The sequence below is a fragment of the Muntiacus reevesi genome, chromosome 4 (genome assembly GCF_963930625.1).
Source record: "Muntiacus reevesi chromosome 4, mMunRee1.1, whole genome shotgun sequence".
Lineage (NCBI taxonomy): Eukaryota > Metazoa > Chordata > Mammalia > Artiodactyla > Cervidae > Muntiacus > Muntiacus reevesi.
In genome coordinates this window covers 145,167,285-145,182,306 of record NC_089252.1, presented here as the reverse complement: position 1 = coordinate 145,182,306, position 15,022 = coordinate 145,167,285, and the positions used below count along the sequence as shown (strand labels likewise).

The window sequence follows — 15,022 nt, the reverse complement described above, 5'->3', positions numbered from 1 at the left end:
GAGTGGTCATTCTCCAAATAACTGTAAATCTGGAGTTATTTTTGCCTATGTTGGCTTTGCCATCATTCTTTAAAACTGTATTTTGTAAAAGAAACTCTGCTCTTACTCTCTGTGGAAGTTCTGAGATTCCCAATGATTACAAATGCTGAGCAGTGAAAGGGGACTGAATAACACTTCTATGATCTATGTTTTTACTCTGTATTCATGGAATCTGATTATTATTTACCACTCTGTATATTTCTTTTTCCTCCACCCCTAAACAAAATGAAAGGATTCCACAATGCAGAGGGTGAAGGAAAGATAACTTTATTTCAGTTGAGCAGTCATGTCAAACAAATGAAGAACACGTAATCAAGAGTATATTGGAAGAGGGAAACAGATTCTTTCTGAGCATTCATAGCAACCACATTTATCCCCTAGTTATTAGAGAGAAAAATGTCTTCAGATAACCAGTGGTCAGCAGATGAAGATGAAGGCCAGTTATCCCGACTGATCAGAAAATCTAGAGACTCCCCATTTGTCCCTGTAGGTAAGTACAAGCCTTGATTGGATACTGTAAAACTGTTTGTAATAACACAATAATACCTCGACCAGTATCTTTGAGTATTGAAATCTTTTATATAATTGAATACTTTCAGATAATTGAAGCTAACCCCTTCTATACATGTATGAGTTAAACTTTCAGCACAGTTCCTAGTGTATGACAAATACTCAGTAAATGTTAGCTATTATTATTATGAAACATCAAATTTTTATTCTGTTTAATTCATTTTCATTCACAGTCTATTTAAAAGTACTCATTACCAAGTACTTCCCTTGTGGTCCAGTGGTTAAGATTCTGCACGTCCAGTGCAGGGGGCATGGGTTCAATCCCTAGTTGGGGAACTAAGATCCCACATGCCTCTTGGCACAGCCAATAAATAAATATAAAAAGTAAAATTACAGGTTTATATAAAAAAATTTTTTAAACTTCCCAACTAGTCTAAATAGAATTGATTGAATGGACTGTAACTTTTCTATAATGATTCAGAATCAGTAGCAGCCAATTCAGTTTATTAGACTGAGTCTGTTAGGAACTATTGAGATGTATACAGAGACTCTGTATACAGAGTTACAACTTTTTGACTTTGAGATGATGAGAAAGCAATGTGCATTCAAGTAGAAATCATACTTTGAATGTTGTCTTTTCCTGGGCTAATGATATGTGATACAATACTCTTATGATGGTGCTGGACAGCAGCAACTCCCAGTCAGCATCACCATCATGAAGGTAAACAACCAATACCCTTACAACCACTCTGTACCCAACATCCTGTTTTTCACTTTCAGTACAATATTCAATAAATTACAGGTATTATAAAATAGACTTTGTATTAAATGATTTTGCCTAACTGCAGGTTAATGTAAGTACTCTGAGCACGTTTAAAGTAGGCTAGGCTAAGTTATGATGTTCAATAGGTGAGGTTGTATTAAATGGATTTTTGACTTACAGTATTTTCAACTTACGATGGGTTTATCAAGATGTAATCCAATCACAAGTTAAGGAAGATCTATATATCTCTTTAAGTTCTTGTGTCCAATGTTTATAAATCTTTCTCTTTCTTCTATTACTGTTGGGTACCATCAGAAACTTCTGCTTCTAATATTCTGTGTTGCCAGAAGCTAGATACCCAAGCTCAAAAGAACTGTGAGCCAATTCAGAGTTAAGAAGCTCTGAATGAAAGTCTGTTGTTGTTGAGGCTTGTTGTTGGCTTCCTGATGTGTTTCAGGTGCTAAGATTGATGGTTAAATAAACTCTTGATGCAAGAAGTATCAATATTATTATAATTGTATCTGGAGTCTTGGCCTCTTTATCCTTTCTCAACACATATTTAATGTGTTTACATTTTTATCAAATACTATATATATATATATATATGGAGTTTTAAAAAAAAATCTAAGCACCAGTATTTTGTTTCAAAAGCTAAGCTTTCTCTTCCTTCTCTTTTGGATACTTTAGCTGCCCTAAGCATTATTATTGTATACTTCAACCATCCCTCTTTCCTTATGTTTAGTCTGGAAACTATTTTTTAAAAAGTATTTAAATCATATATATATATATATACACATATATATATAGGTAACTATATTCAATATAGTGTGATTAACTATAAATGGAAAAGAATATGAATAAGAAAATATATATGTAAAACAGAATCACTTTGTTGTACAGCAGAAATTAACACAAGGTTGTAAATCAATTATACTTCAATAAAATTTAAATATATATATATATAAATCAGACAAACATAAGTTTGTGATTAATTCCACAAAAGCTTCTAAATAGGTATAAGTCATATGTTTCCATTAAATGTCACTACAAATCTAGCAACTTTGTCATTATTCACGTATCAAAAAGAATCAAAATTTTAAAGTAGTATTCTGTGTTTAAAGTTTCACTTAATTTGATTAAGGTTTGTACTAGCACAAGAAATGGACACAAATAATTTTATAGTGATTTATTCATCATCTTTAGCATTTTTAACTAGAAAAAAAAAATTCAAGAACTCAGTGTCACTTGAACAGATCACTATAATGAACAGATTAATCACTGTGTCTGTTGTAAGTTAAATTGTTTTTCCAGAGACATTTAGGGTGATTAAAGTAGAAAGATAAAAGTGTTTCCAGCTAAACTCAATTATATACCAACTACAGAGATGCTGTATGGAAAACAGGAAAGGTTCTGACTTTAATTTCTGAAAAGAAGCAAAACAAATTTCAGTAAGAACAGAGTCTTAATAAGGGAAGAGAGCCAAGTTCTTGCTGGAAAGCTAAATGATAAAATTTGTATATATATTATTAGTTTGTTTTACTTGTTTTATTAAGAATATCTACTAAGTATTTTCTGCCACAGGATGGAGTATCCTCAGATAATTTATAGAACATTTTAATTTCTTATCTTGACTTCTCTCGTTATAACTGATTTATATTGTTTAAAATCTTATGGTCACTGCTAAGGTCTAAATAATGACACTTTAAATACATTACATATATTTAAACTCTATGTCAATAGATTATTTGTTTTTTCTTCTTAACATTTCATAGTAGTATATTATACTATAATGTAAGTACAATTATATTTACAATTTTGTTTACAGCTCTGATAGTTTTTCCTCTGTTTGGGCCATTTGGATTGTTTTGTTTTTCCTCATACATAGTGTAGCCATAAACATCTTTGTGTCAGCTTCTTGACTTTTCTTTTACTTACTTCCTTGGAGTATTTTCCCCAAAGCAGAATTTTCAGGGCATGAAGCATGTTCAGTTTTTTTAATTTTATTTTTAATTGGAGGGTAATTACTTTACAATATCGTGATGGTTTCTGTCATATATCAATATGAATCAGTCGTAGGTATACATATGTCCTTTCCCTCTTAAACTTCTCACATGTTCAGTTTAATACCAATTATTATATCTTTTCAGATTTCTTTCCAGAATGATTTGGCTAAATCTTTACAGAGCTTTCAGCATTGTACCTGTTTCTCAGTGTACCTGCCATCATTGTTTTACTAGAATTTGTTTTTTGCTGCTTTTGTTTGTCATTTTTATTTCAATTTCACTTATTGCTAATTAGCATACAAAATATTCATATAAATGTGATTATTTACTCTGATTCTTATTTCCATTTATTAAGTGGATCTGAGAGAATTAATATATCCTCACCCACCCATAGAGACAAACACATACCAACATAGTCAAGACTTGCTATTCTACTTAAGCATCAATTGCATTTCCATATACTAACAACAAACACATGGAAGCCAAAATGAAAGACATGAGACCATTTACAGTCACTCTAAAGAAAATAAAATGATTAGGGTTTTCCTGGTGGCTCAGACAGTAAAGAATCTGTCTGTAGTGCAGGAGACCTGGGTTCAATCCCAATCTTCTAGGGAAGATTCCGTAGAGAAGGGAATAGCTACCCACTTTAGTACTCTTGCCTGGAGAATTCCATGAACAGGGGACAGGGGAGCCTGGCAGGCTACAATCCATGGTGTTCCAAAGAGTCAGACATGACTGAGCAACTAATACACTTTCAAGCTTCAGAAAACATGTAGAGAATCTGTATGGTGAAAAATACAAAATGCTAATGAAAGAAATCAAAGAAGACCTAAATGAATATAGAGACTGTTGTGTTCATGGATTGTATGACTCAATAAGGATGTCAGTTTTCCCCAAACTCATCTATGGGTTTAGTGTAATTCCTATCAAAATACCAGCAATGAGGTTTTTTTTGTAGATATAAACAAGCTTATTCTAAAATTCATATAAAAGCAAAAGTTCTAGAATGGCTAAAACAACCTCTTTTAAAATTTTATTTATTTTTTATTGAAGGGTAATTGCTTTGCTGTATGGCTCAGGGAATTCAAACAGGGGCTCTGTATTAACCTAGAGGGGTGGGATGGGGAGGGAGATGGGAGGGAGCTTCAAGAGGGGATACATGTATATCTATGGCTGATTCATGTTGAGGTTTGACATAAAGAAACCTTTTTGGAGAAAAAGTATTAAGTGGGAGGAATCATCCTTACCTGATATTAAGGGTTACTATACAGATATACTAGTCAAGACAATGTGGTACTGATGAAGGTAGATGCATAAATCAGTAGAAGAGAGATCCCCCAAAATAAAGCCACACTTTTACCATGCAGAAGTTTCCTTTATTCTGTCATCAAAATACAGTATTTTTGTCCTCACTTTAAGTCTACCTTACCCCTTTTTTAGATGTCATATTCTTTTTTATTTTTCTTCTATATTTTTTTTGATAAATTTGCTTTGTTTTCATACTTAATTCTAACCCATCCAGTGTTTTTTTTGTAGGGTCTGGTGTGAGATGTAAATTCAAGCTAGTTCAGATAGTTATCCCCTTATTTGTTATATGGTTATTTTGATTTGTCATGGATTAACTTCTCACACTGTTTCAAATCACTTACTAGAATTTTCCCTATTCAGTTGATTCCTATTCAGTTTTCTGTTTTAGAGTCAACTGCATAGAATCTTGGTTGTCACAGCAGTATATTCAGTTCTTGACATATGTAAAAAAATATTTGTATGGGCTTCTGGAATTTTTTAGAATCACAGTTCTTCCCAGAGTCACAGGCTTCTCATGCAAATATTCACACCTTTTTACCTCTTACTAAAACTCAACATGTCCTTTTCACTTACGATATTAAAGTTTCTTTCACTTCACTAGATTTACTCCTTATTTAATATTAATAAAAACTAGAGAGGAATAAGGCCAAACACCCAAAAGCTATGAATGTTGAGATTTTGGTTGGTTCACTCACTGGTTGAACAACTTGCCCCAAATAAGTCTTAACTGCTTACCAATTTGAAACCATGCCTCAGGAAAACTACTAGACAAGTTTCTATACTATACAATTCAACTTTTTCTGAAAAGAGTCAAAACTGAAAATACTGAATCCATTAATGAAGTATTTTTTGGTGTTTTGCCTGCTTATCTTCCACGTACTGATCCCTTGGGCAGTCCTTTATTCAAATCTCTAAGTTCTTGGGAAATTTTAGCCTGCTATTTATATAATCTCTACTTTTTTAATTTACAGGGATAGCAGGCTTTGTGACTGTGGTGTCCTATGGTCTCTACAAGTTAAAATACAGAAGAGATCAGAAAATGTCCATTCATCTTATTCACATGAGAGTTGCTGCCCAAGGATTTGTTGTAGGAGCTGTGACTCTAGGTAACCTACTTAAATTTGTATATGATTCGACCATCTTTGAGAGTATTTTTATTATTAATTCATTCAGATTAGAGTGTATTTTTATTTAATCATTCATTTCCATTCATTCATGAATATTGGATCAAGATGATTAATGGAGGAGGACTGGAAAGAAAGACAGCAATCTTCACTTGGTTGAGGTTGCTGGCCAGTTAGTTATAGGCTTAATGTCTTGGTAGTTCAAGCACTGAAAAAAAAAAACTCAGTAGGCAAAGTTACAAAATTCCAGTTATAAAATACATAAGCTATGGGGATATAATGTATAGCATGGTGACTATAGTTAATAATGCTGTATTGCATATTTGAAGGTTGCTAAGAGAGTAGATCTTGAAAATTCTCATCAAAAGAAAAAATTCTATAACTATATCTGGTGATAGATGTTAACTCGGCTTATTGTGATGATCATTTCACAATACATACAAATACAGAATCATTATGTTGTACACCATAATGTTGTATGTGAAATATACTTCAATTTTAAAAAGGAAAAACTTAGTAGAGAACTAGGTTATAGTTTGTATTATCCTCTGTAGTAAAAGGAGCAGTGAATAGTTTATACCCTATGTAACTCAGCTATTCAGCTTGAGCAATAGGCAATTTTTTTTATTAGTCTGTAAATTAAGTGACATTTACACAGTCAAATCCAAAGAATGGTGTAAAATTATCTGGTTTATTCAGGTTATATCAACAGCTAAATCAGATAGTTCAGATAGAAAAAGAATCTACTTTGGGACCTAAATTATCTAAGGTTTTTTTGTCTATATTAATAAGAACAAGTCACAATGTTCTTAGCTCCCATTCATTCTGTGCAAAGTATATTCAGCCTGAGTAGGTCTAGGATTATGAGATGATGAGTGTGGGACTTGCACAGAGGGAGTTATATGGTAATTATCTTCTTACTATGAGCTGTGATATGTGATACTTGAACAAAATATAACAGGAAACATTACTACACAGTAATGTGTTCTTATTTTCATCATTCAGCAAACACTGCGCATGTGCTATGTGCAAGGCACTATGCTGGTCTAGAGATATAAAAAATAACTCCCTACCCTCAAACAGTTTAGTCTCCTTACGGAGAGAGATCAAGAGCAGGAGAAGACAATATAAAGTCAAATGTACTACAACAAAATAACACAGGTTGCTCTGGAAGCGCAAGCACAAAGGAGGGGCATTTAGAGCTGAGAATTCAGGGGAGGCTTCTCTAAGGATGCAAACCATGTGATGAGCCAAGAATGCAGAGGAAATAGCTAAGCAGAGAAGGAAGTCGGGACTCCAGGCAGAGGAAAAAGTCATAAAAGCATGGCATGTTAGTGGAACTCTATGTAGCGGTATGGTAGGTGAGTCAATCTGTGATTGTTGAGACTGCAGAACTACTAGTAGTAGCATAAAGTAAGAGATTTGTTGTAGGTATTTGGATTTATGTAATTGTAAGGATCTTGTTTATGTATCAGGAACTGGGACCTGAAGTGGTCAGAGCAAGCAGTTATTAAGAAATGGTAGATGAAAAATGAGAAAAGCAAGGAAAATCTAGAACCTACAAGGATGACCTAGAACACACAGGATATTCTGGAATCCTAGTGGATTTCTCACCATTTCTAAGCCTTCAAAGTAGATGCTGGGAGTGACAGAAAAAGCTGATGCCCCTCATCCTGGAACTAAACACAGACCTGGCCAAGGAGTCAGAGAAAGTGAAAGAGGAAATTCAGTAGGAGCCATAGTAGCTGCACTCCTGATTGCTGCCCCATGCCAACAAAGTGGCCCCGCAGACAGCAAAAACATGCTGCAGCAGTGCCTTGTCGGGTTAAAAGAACTTGGCTGCTGCTTTACTTCAGCCTTCTAGGCTCATGCTAAATGTCCCCTGTGCAGTTTTTCAGGGAATGAAAGTTTCAACTTAAAAAAATGCACAATGTGACAGTTGCAAATTGAGGATTATTTGGGGCAAAATGAAGATTTCAGCATGGGAGACAACACCTCAGATAACTCAGAAGCTACTCCAAAGAGGCAGGGGTGGGGTGGAGTGGGGGTAACATGATTATGTATGTGATTTTGGTGAGGGGAGAATACATGAAATCAAGCACATATTTTTCCAGAAGGTTTCTAGCTTCTGCTAGTCTGCTAGTCTTTCTGGTAGTCACAAAGAATAGTCATCACCATGAAGGATTTTAGTGCTTTTCTAGATAGGAGATATAAGAATTGGGCTCACAAAGTCAGCTCCTGAAAATATATAACTATCTGAAGACCTGTCTTCCCAGTTTTCCCCTGAGCACAGAATGGCTCATTTCTGCTTTCTACCCTAAACTCCTTTCAGGGGGTGTTGAAAATCAAGAGCTGCAGCTAGAAGAGGTAGCACATGATTTAATACTTATCGAGGTAGATGGCAAGTGCCAATTTGTAGTTGACAAAAGGAAAGGAATTCTGGAAAACCTAGTTACATTTTACCTACGTTGACACAACACAAATCCATCACCTTCTATTCCTTGTCCCTGGCATCCGTATATACGTCTCTTAATACACTTACCTTCAAATAAAGACAAATGGCAAAATCAAACATGCCTTGTATAACTAAAAATATGCTAACTCTCTCCCCAGGAGGGTACAAAGTCCCTTTGGGTGATGTTGATTCATTTTTGAGCTGTCATGTTCCCTTTTGATATCCTGTGACTTAAATACTGAGATATAAAGTTAACTACTATTAACATTTTTTATGTTAGATGGTAGGTAAATGAAAGTGGCAAACAGTAAAAAAAAGAAAAAAACCCAAAAAACTGGTGAATATACACAAGTGTATTCATGTAAAAATAAGGAAGAAATATTCATAACCATCATAGTCTTTGTTTCTGCAACTGGTCAGGTGAGCATGGCTCATTTTATAACTATGTTTTTCCACTAGACATTTTATCCATCCTTTGCCTTCCAAAAGCACCTTGGCTATTCATAGTTATTTGACTGGGGTGTTAACCCAAACCTTCATTCTTAAATGATGTGGGTCATTAATCATCCTTCCTGTATTGGGTGTAATTTTCCACCTTCTTTAATCACAGGACATGGGAGTACTAAGAAATGCCCCAGAAGGTATACATTCCAGACACCCTTCTCCCTAGCCTAACAATATAGTAGCAATTTCCCCTTGATAGATCCGATCAATGTAATGGACTGATGTGATATCCTGTGGAATAGAGATGATCAAGGTCCTACAGACTAGATTGTGGCATAGGGCTGGAAAGTTCACACAGTCCTGAGACTCAACACTGAAAGTATACCACTGGCCCTGCCAGATGAAAGCAAACTGCTTCTGACGGCCTTTACCAAATGGTATACAGAAAAAAGCAACCCATCAGATTAACAGCTGCAAATCCGACAGCAAAAATTAGGTTGATTTGCTATAGCACTGAAACCACATGTGTACGGTAGCTGCAATTAGACTGATCACCTGATTAAGTTTTTATAAATCCATTATCATTCTTTAAGATCTCTCTGCTTTCTGGGAAAAGAGGCAAAATGAATAGAGATGTGGTAGAGATCACCACCCTGGCATCTTTAAAGTCATTGCTGATGATACTAAGCTATACAGTCCCCCTGGGAATGCAGTATTACTTTGATGATAGATGCATATAGAATGGTTTACACTTAGCTTTCCCTACCATAAGAGCCCTTACTCCATAGGGCAGAAGAATCACTGCTCTACCATGGAAGTATACTAAGGAAGTTCTGGTATTTCAGCTTCATTTAGTGGAGACTACTTTTTGGCCCAAGTTTCAGTCTTTCTCAGACAGATATAGAGGACTGTTTCTCCTGGCAAAGGAGTGTCAGTAAAATATTGGGGCTCAAGGACCCACTTTCACTGAAATCTGACCGTATGTCCCCATTCCAATTTTCAGAGTCCCATTCCTTCCAAAGCAATGCCCTAAACTTTAATATAAGAGGTGTTGTGAGGCTGGGAATTCATTTTGTGTTGTGATTAATCACTCACAAGATTAGACTCTGTGGATATTTTTCAAAAATAGCAATCTCATGGCCACAGGGATTGAGTTTCTTTTTGGAAAGTCATAAAGCTTTCAGTTCCCTCATGCAAACCTGAGCTCGGAATTAAAAGCTATGAGCTCAGGGACTTCCCTGGAGGTCCAGTGGCTAAGACTCCAAGCTCCCAATGCAGGGACTTGGGTTTGATCCCTGATCAGGGAACTAGATCCCACATGCTGCAACTGAGACCTTGTGTATCTAAATTAAAAAAATAATAAATTGCATCTTAAAAAAAAAAAAAGCCATGAGCCCATTGTATAGTTTTCCCAACTTTTCCAGTACACTTAGAAGTCACCAACTATATTATACTCCTTATTTCCACTAAATGGTCTATGGTAGTATATACTTGATCACCTAAAGCCTTGCTTTCTATAGGCACATGGTTAAGGGTATCTGCAAGGTGATAATTTTTTTAATGTTTTGCTAATGTATGCCATGGACTGCCAGCATACTCTTAGCCACTGAAACGGGCTAGAAAGGCCATTAATACCTTTAAATCTAATCATATTAGAGAACCAACTCCAAATAACCCAAAACTAATTCACAGAACCAATCCTCTGGGTTATGTTATGTTATGTTAAGGTTATGTTCCTCTGGGAGCTTCTAATACCAAATTCTGTATCATTCTGTTCAATCAGATAAACAAAAGTACTGGTTGTTTTTGTTGTTCAGTCACTAAGTCATGTCCAACTCTTTCATAACCTCATGGACTGTAGCCAGGCTCCTCTCTCCATGGAATTTCCTAGGCAAGAATACTGGAGTGGGTTGCCATTTCCTTCTAAAACTACTAGTCGTGATACAGAAAAAGGGATTTATTATAGAGATATGACCTTAAGCAATTTGGGTAGCTGGTTAAACAGTCCATGTCAGCCTGTTGGTTGTATTTCTAATCCTGGCACCTGAACAAGACAGCAGTTGGGAAGGAAAAAGAAACTAGAATCTGCAAGGATGAACTGGAACCCACAAAGACAAGTGGAAACTTGAGTCAGAATCTTGTCGACTCCAACCTAGATGGCATGACCTTTAAGAAAAGCTGGAACCCTCTATTATCCATATCTGGCCCAGGAACCAGAAAAGCTAATAGAAGAGATTCACTAGGAGCTGAAAGACCTGTGGGCCTGACTGCTGCCCAACAGTAGCAAAGAGAGCCAGCAGATAAACAACACACACACAAACTATAATAGCACCTGGTCCTGTGTACCAAGCCTGACAAGTGCAAAAAGTATTTGGAAAGGTATCCTTTCACCTTCAAATCTCAAGTGAAATGTCTCTCATGGCCAAGCTAACTCAGAACTATGCAGAGAAGGGGGCTTCCCTGGTAGCTCAGTTGGTAAAGAATCTGCCTGCAATGCAGGAGACCCGGGTTCGATCCCTGGGTCGGGGAAGATCCCCTGGAGAAGGAAATGGCAAACCACTCGAATATTCTTGCCTAGAAAATCCCATGGACAGAGGATCCTGATGGGCTACAGTCCATGGGATCACAAGAGTCCGACACGACTTAGCGACTAAACTACCACCACCATGCAGAGAAGGGAATCCTGGAAAACATAGTAACAGTTTAGCTAAATTGATATAAAACAGGTCCCCCTATAGATTTTCATGGTTGCTAGTTGAGGAGTAACAAGATGAAGTAAACCAGTGAAGGGTTTAAACAGGGGAGTAACATAGTCAGAATAACAGTTTAGAAAGATGCCTGCGGGGGGACTTCCCTCCACACTCCCAATTCAGGGGGCATGGATGGGTTCTATCCCTGGTGGAGAAATTAAGATCCTGCATGCCTTACTGGGCTTCCTGGGTGGTGCTAGTGGTAAAGAACCTGCCTGCCAATGTAGGAGATGTGGGTTCAATCCCTGGTTCAGGAAGATCCAATGGAGGAGGGCATGGCCACTCACACCAGTATTCTTGCCTGGAGAATCCCACGGACAGAGGAGCCTAGTGAGCTACAGTCCATAAGGTCGTAAAGAGTCAGACACAGCCGAGATGAGTTTGCACCCAAGCACACATGCCACACTGTGCAGCCAAAGCCAAAAACAAAATGAAAAAGATTTATTAGTATATTGACTGGCTATAGTACATTTATTTTGTTTATAAATGCACCCACAGGGGCATGCTCAACATAGTTGCTTGTATACAAGTTTTGGAGACCATCTACATATGGGATGTTGAAATGTCACATTTAATATAGTCTATATATAGGTCTCACTCTCAGAAGAGAGATCTACTTGCTTAGGAGTGAAACAATAGGTGTGAATGAGGTGAGAAAAGCATCGGGATCAGAACTCCAGGAAATACCTACATTGTGTCCTACTCTTTGTGACCCCATGGACTGTATAGCCCACCAGGCTTCTCTCTCCATGGGATTTTCCGGGCGAGAATACTGGGTTGGTTCAAGTGTGTTGCTATTTCCTACTCCGGGGATCTTCCCAACTCAGGGATCAAAGTTGAGTTTTGTTTTGTTTTTTTCCTAGAGCCACTTTTATGATCTAAACCAAAAATTAATAAGATAGAGGGTGTTTGTTTTTAATTGTAGGTTAGTTTTAGAAAAAATACAAGTGAAGAAATGCAGTGTTTGTTTCCCATGAATACTCTATTGATATACATATTTTGTTTCTAGGTGTTCTCTACTCTATGTACAAGGATTACATTAGACCTCGATTCTTCAATAGGTACAAAAAATGAAGCTACACACAAGAAAAATAAGAAGCCTTCTGAAAAGTACTTACGAAGAATGAATTTTCAATATGTAGCAAATTATACTGCAGAAGTTTCAGCCAGAATTCTCATAGCCTTCAATTGTTTAAGATGTTGACTTCCAAATCAACAATCATAAATAGTCAACTCAAAAATGTATTTGTTGATGTCTTTTAGAACATGATTTTCTGACTTTTAAAATTTTTATTTTCTAGTTAGTGGCAGAAAATAATCTATATTATGCCAAATCAATCTGAAAATTAGGAGTTATATAATGGCTACAGAAAAATTTTCTCCATATTAAATGTGATGCTGTATTCATTGCTTAATTCACTCCAGACAGGGCAAGGTAATTAAGGCTTTCATAAAGTCCTTTTTAGTATGGGCAAAAATTACATCAGAAGCAAATGAATGGCCATGTTGTTATTTAAATTTGGTTCTGCCCTGAGGGCCCCAGTGGAGCAGCAAGGCTGTGCACTGCAAGGGGGTACACAGTGAAATTAAAAAAAAAAAAAATTTGGTTTACCACTCTACACCTCACTCTCATACAGAAACTTGACTTATTTACCACAAACATAAATGTCTAACATTAAATATTTGTGTATTCATCTTTATACTTCTTCAAAGTATTTCTAGGAATACAAAGGTAAATTGCTAAAACAATCCCTTTTCCCTTCAAATGGCAGTATTGTGGGAGTGGAAAGATTTAGTCCATTTGTGCTACTGCTAATCTGGCATGACGCTGCAGAAAACACAAGAAACAAAGAAGATAATAAATGTGAAGTATACCTCAGGCCTCAAGCTCCTCTATAAGCCCTAAGGTTCTAAAAACTAGTTCCATCTTGTTGAAGTCAACTGCTATGCCTCAGATTTATTCTGACTCCAGGCATGGGAAAGAAAACCAAAGGGGGGACAAAAAAGTCCCCACTGAGATAAAAACAAGAATACATGGTAAAAAAAAAAACAAAAAATACACTAAAATGCATGTAATATGATCTGTGGTGATAATTTCCTCTTCCTTGATATTTTCTGTAGTAGAGAAATACTCTGACTGGAAGGTGAAGTCTAGCGTTTGGGGAAGGGAAAAATGCAGGAATGTTTGAAAGTCTATCTGCAGTCTAGACACTAACTCACTGTTCTGTGTATTATATACACTTTTCTCTACTGACTCAGGGTAATTATTTTTAAAGTTGCCGTCTGTACCTACTATGAGGCTCTTCAAGTGCCACCAACAGGCATACATGTTTCAGTCAACACTAGAAAATGGGCGCGGAAAGAATCCAACTACTCTATTCCACTAGAACAAACATTCCAGCAGTTGGCTCTAATATGTTCCATGAAATCAGGAAAATTTAAGACCTCTGGCATAGAAATGTTATCCTTCATGTTGATTACACTATGAAAAGATACTTCTAATAAGGCTACCAGAAAGACCTCCCTCTCCCAAAACACACTCAGCATTAAAAATAGATGAACTGAAGTATTTACTCAGAAATGGGCTCTTCACTCTGATTCATCTAGAATTGCTGTCGCTGTATAAAGAAACCAAAACATTGGAACTCATTTTTTGAGTTTCTTTTTCAAGTAAAAGCTGATAAATGGTGTTAACTCAGTTATACTTTTAATATCAGAAGGTCTATAACCTGTTTGGCAGGGCTGTTGCTCTTATGAGAAGTTTCAAGGGCCACAAAGTAGAAATGAGGGCATTTTAAAGAATCATCTTGGTAAAAAAAATCCCTGTCACTTAGAGGATCAAATTATAAATGAACAAAGGCAATGTCTGGAAGGTGCTAAGTTTTAAAATAAGGCAGTAAGGTTTATGCTGAAGGAGGAAAATGATGCTCAAACATACAAAGTCTGCAGGGTTTGTAAACTCAATGCCTTTGCTGCTGAAAGGAAATGAGAGATGGCATGGAGTGTATTCCATTAAAAATGGATAGTGCCACCAGTGTAAGTCAACTACACTTCCATGAAGGGATGTGAGCCTGGTGTTGAAAATCTTCTGACTTTTCAATCAGATCAATATGCAGAAACTTTCAAGTATAAGTATTAAATGTTTTATTATACAAATTTTATGGAGGCTGCTATGGGTGCCCAGGTTGCTGCAGTGAGCCACTGTCAACCCATGCCACCACGGGAGAGTCTCCAACACTAGCAGGCATGGGGTATTTCTTTTGGTGGGCTCCAGCATCCTCCTGTCAATGGTTGTTCAACAGCTAGTTGCAATATTTTGCTCTAACAGGAGGAGACGGGTATGCACATTCTTCTAATCCGCCATCTTGAACCTAGACTGACTTTTAAACCACCAGCTATTAAATTGTGTTGTCAAGTAAACAGTTTCGACTCCCTTCAAAAAAAAAAGTTATGAAATAAAAAAAATCCTAGTTAGGAAGGAGCGTCAAAAAAAAAGCTATCACCCACATGCAGGCAGGCAGTTTGCAACCTGTGGACTAATCTTCCAAGCCCCAGCCTAGTTCTAATATCATACCACTTGCTATAAATAACTTAAAATGCTTAACATTCCCTAGGAGAGTCAG

General features: G+C 36.5%; 1 protein-coding gene across 1 annotated transcript; it reads left to right on the top strand.

Annotated features, from left to right (window-relative positions):
- Positions 1-435: 435 nt before the first annotated feature.
- Positions 436-12,473, top strand: HIGD1C (HIG1 hypoxia inducible domain family member 1C). The gene is made up of 3 exons (XM_065934420.1): positions 436-529; positions 5,598-5,732; positions 12,409-12,473. The coding sequence occupies exons 1-3, from the start codon at positions 436-438 to the stop codon at positions 12,471-12,473; spliced, it is 294 nt and encodes a 97-aa protein (XP_065790492.1).
- Positions 12,474-15,022: the final 2,549 nt, after the last annotated feature.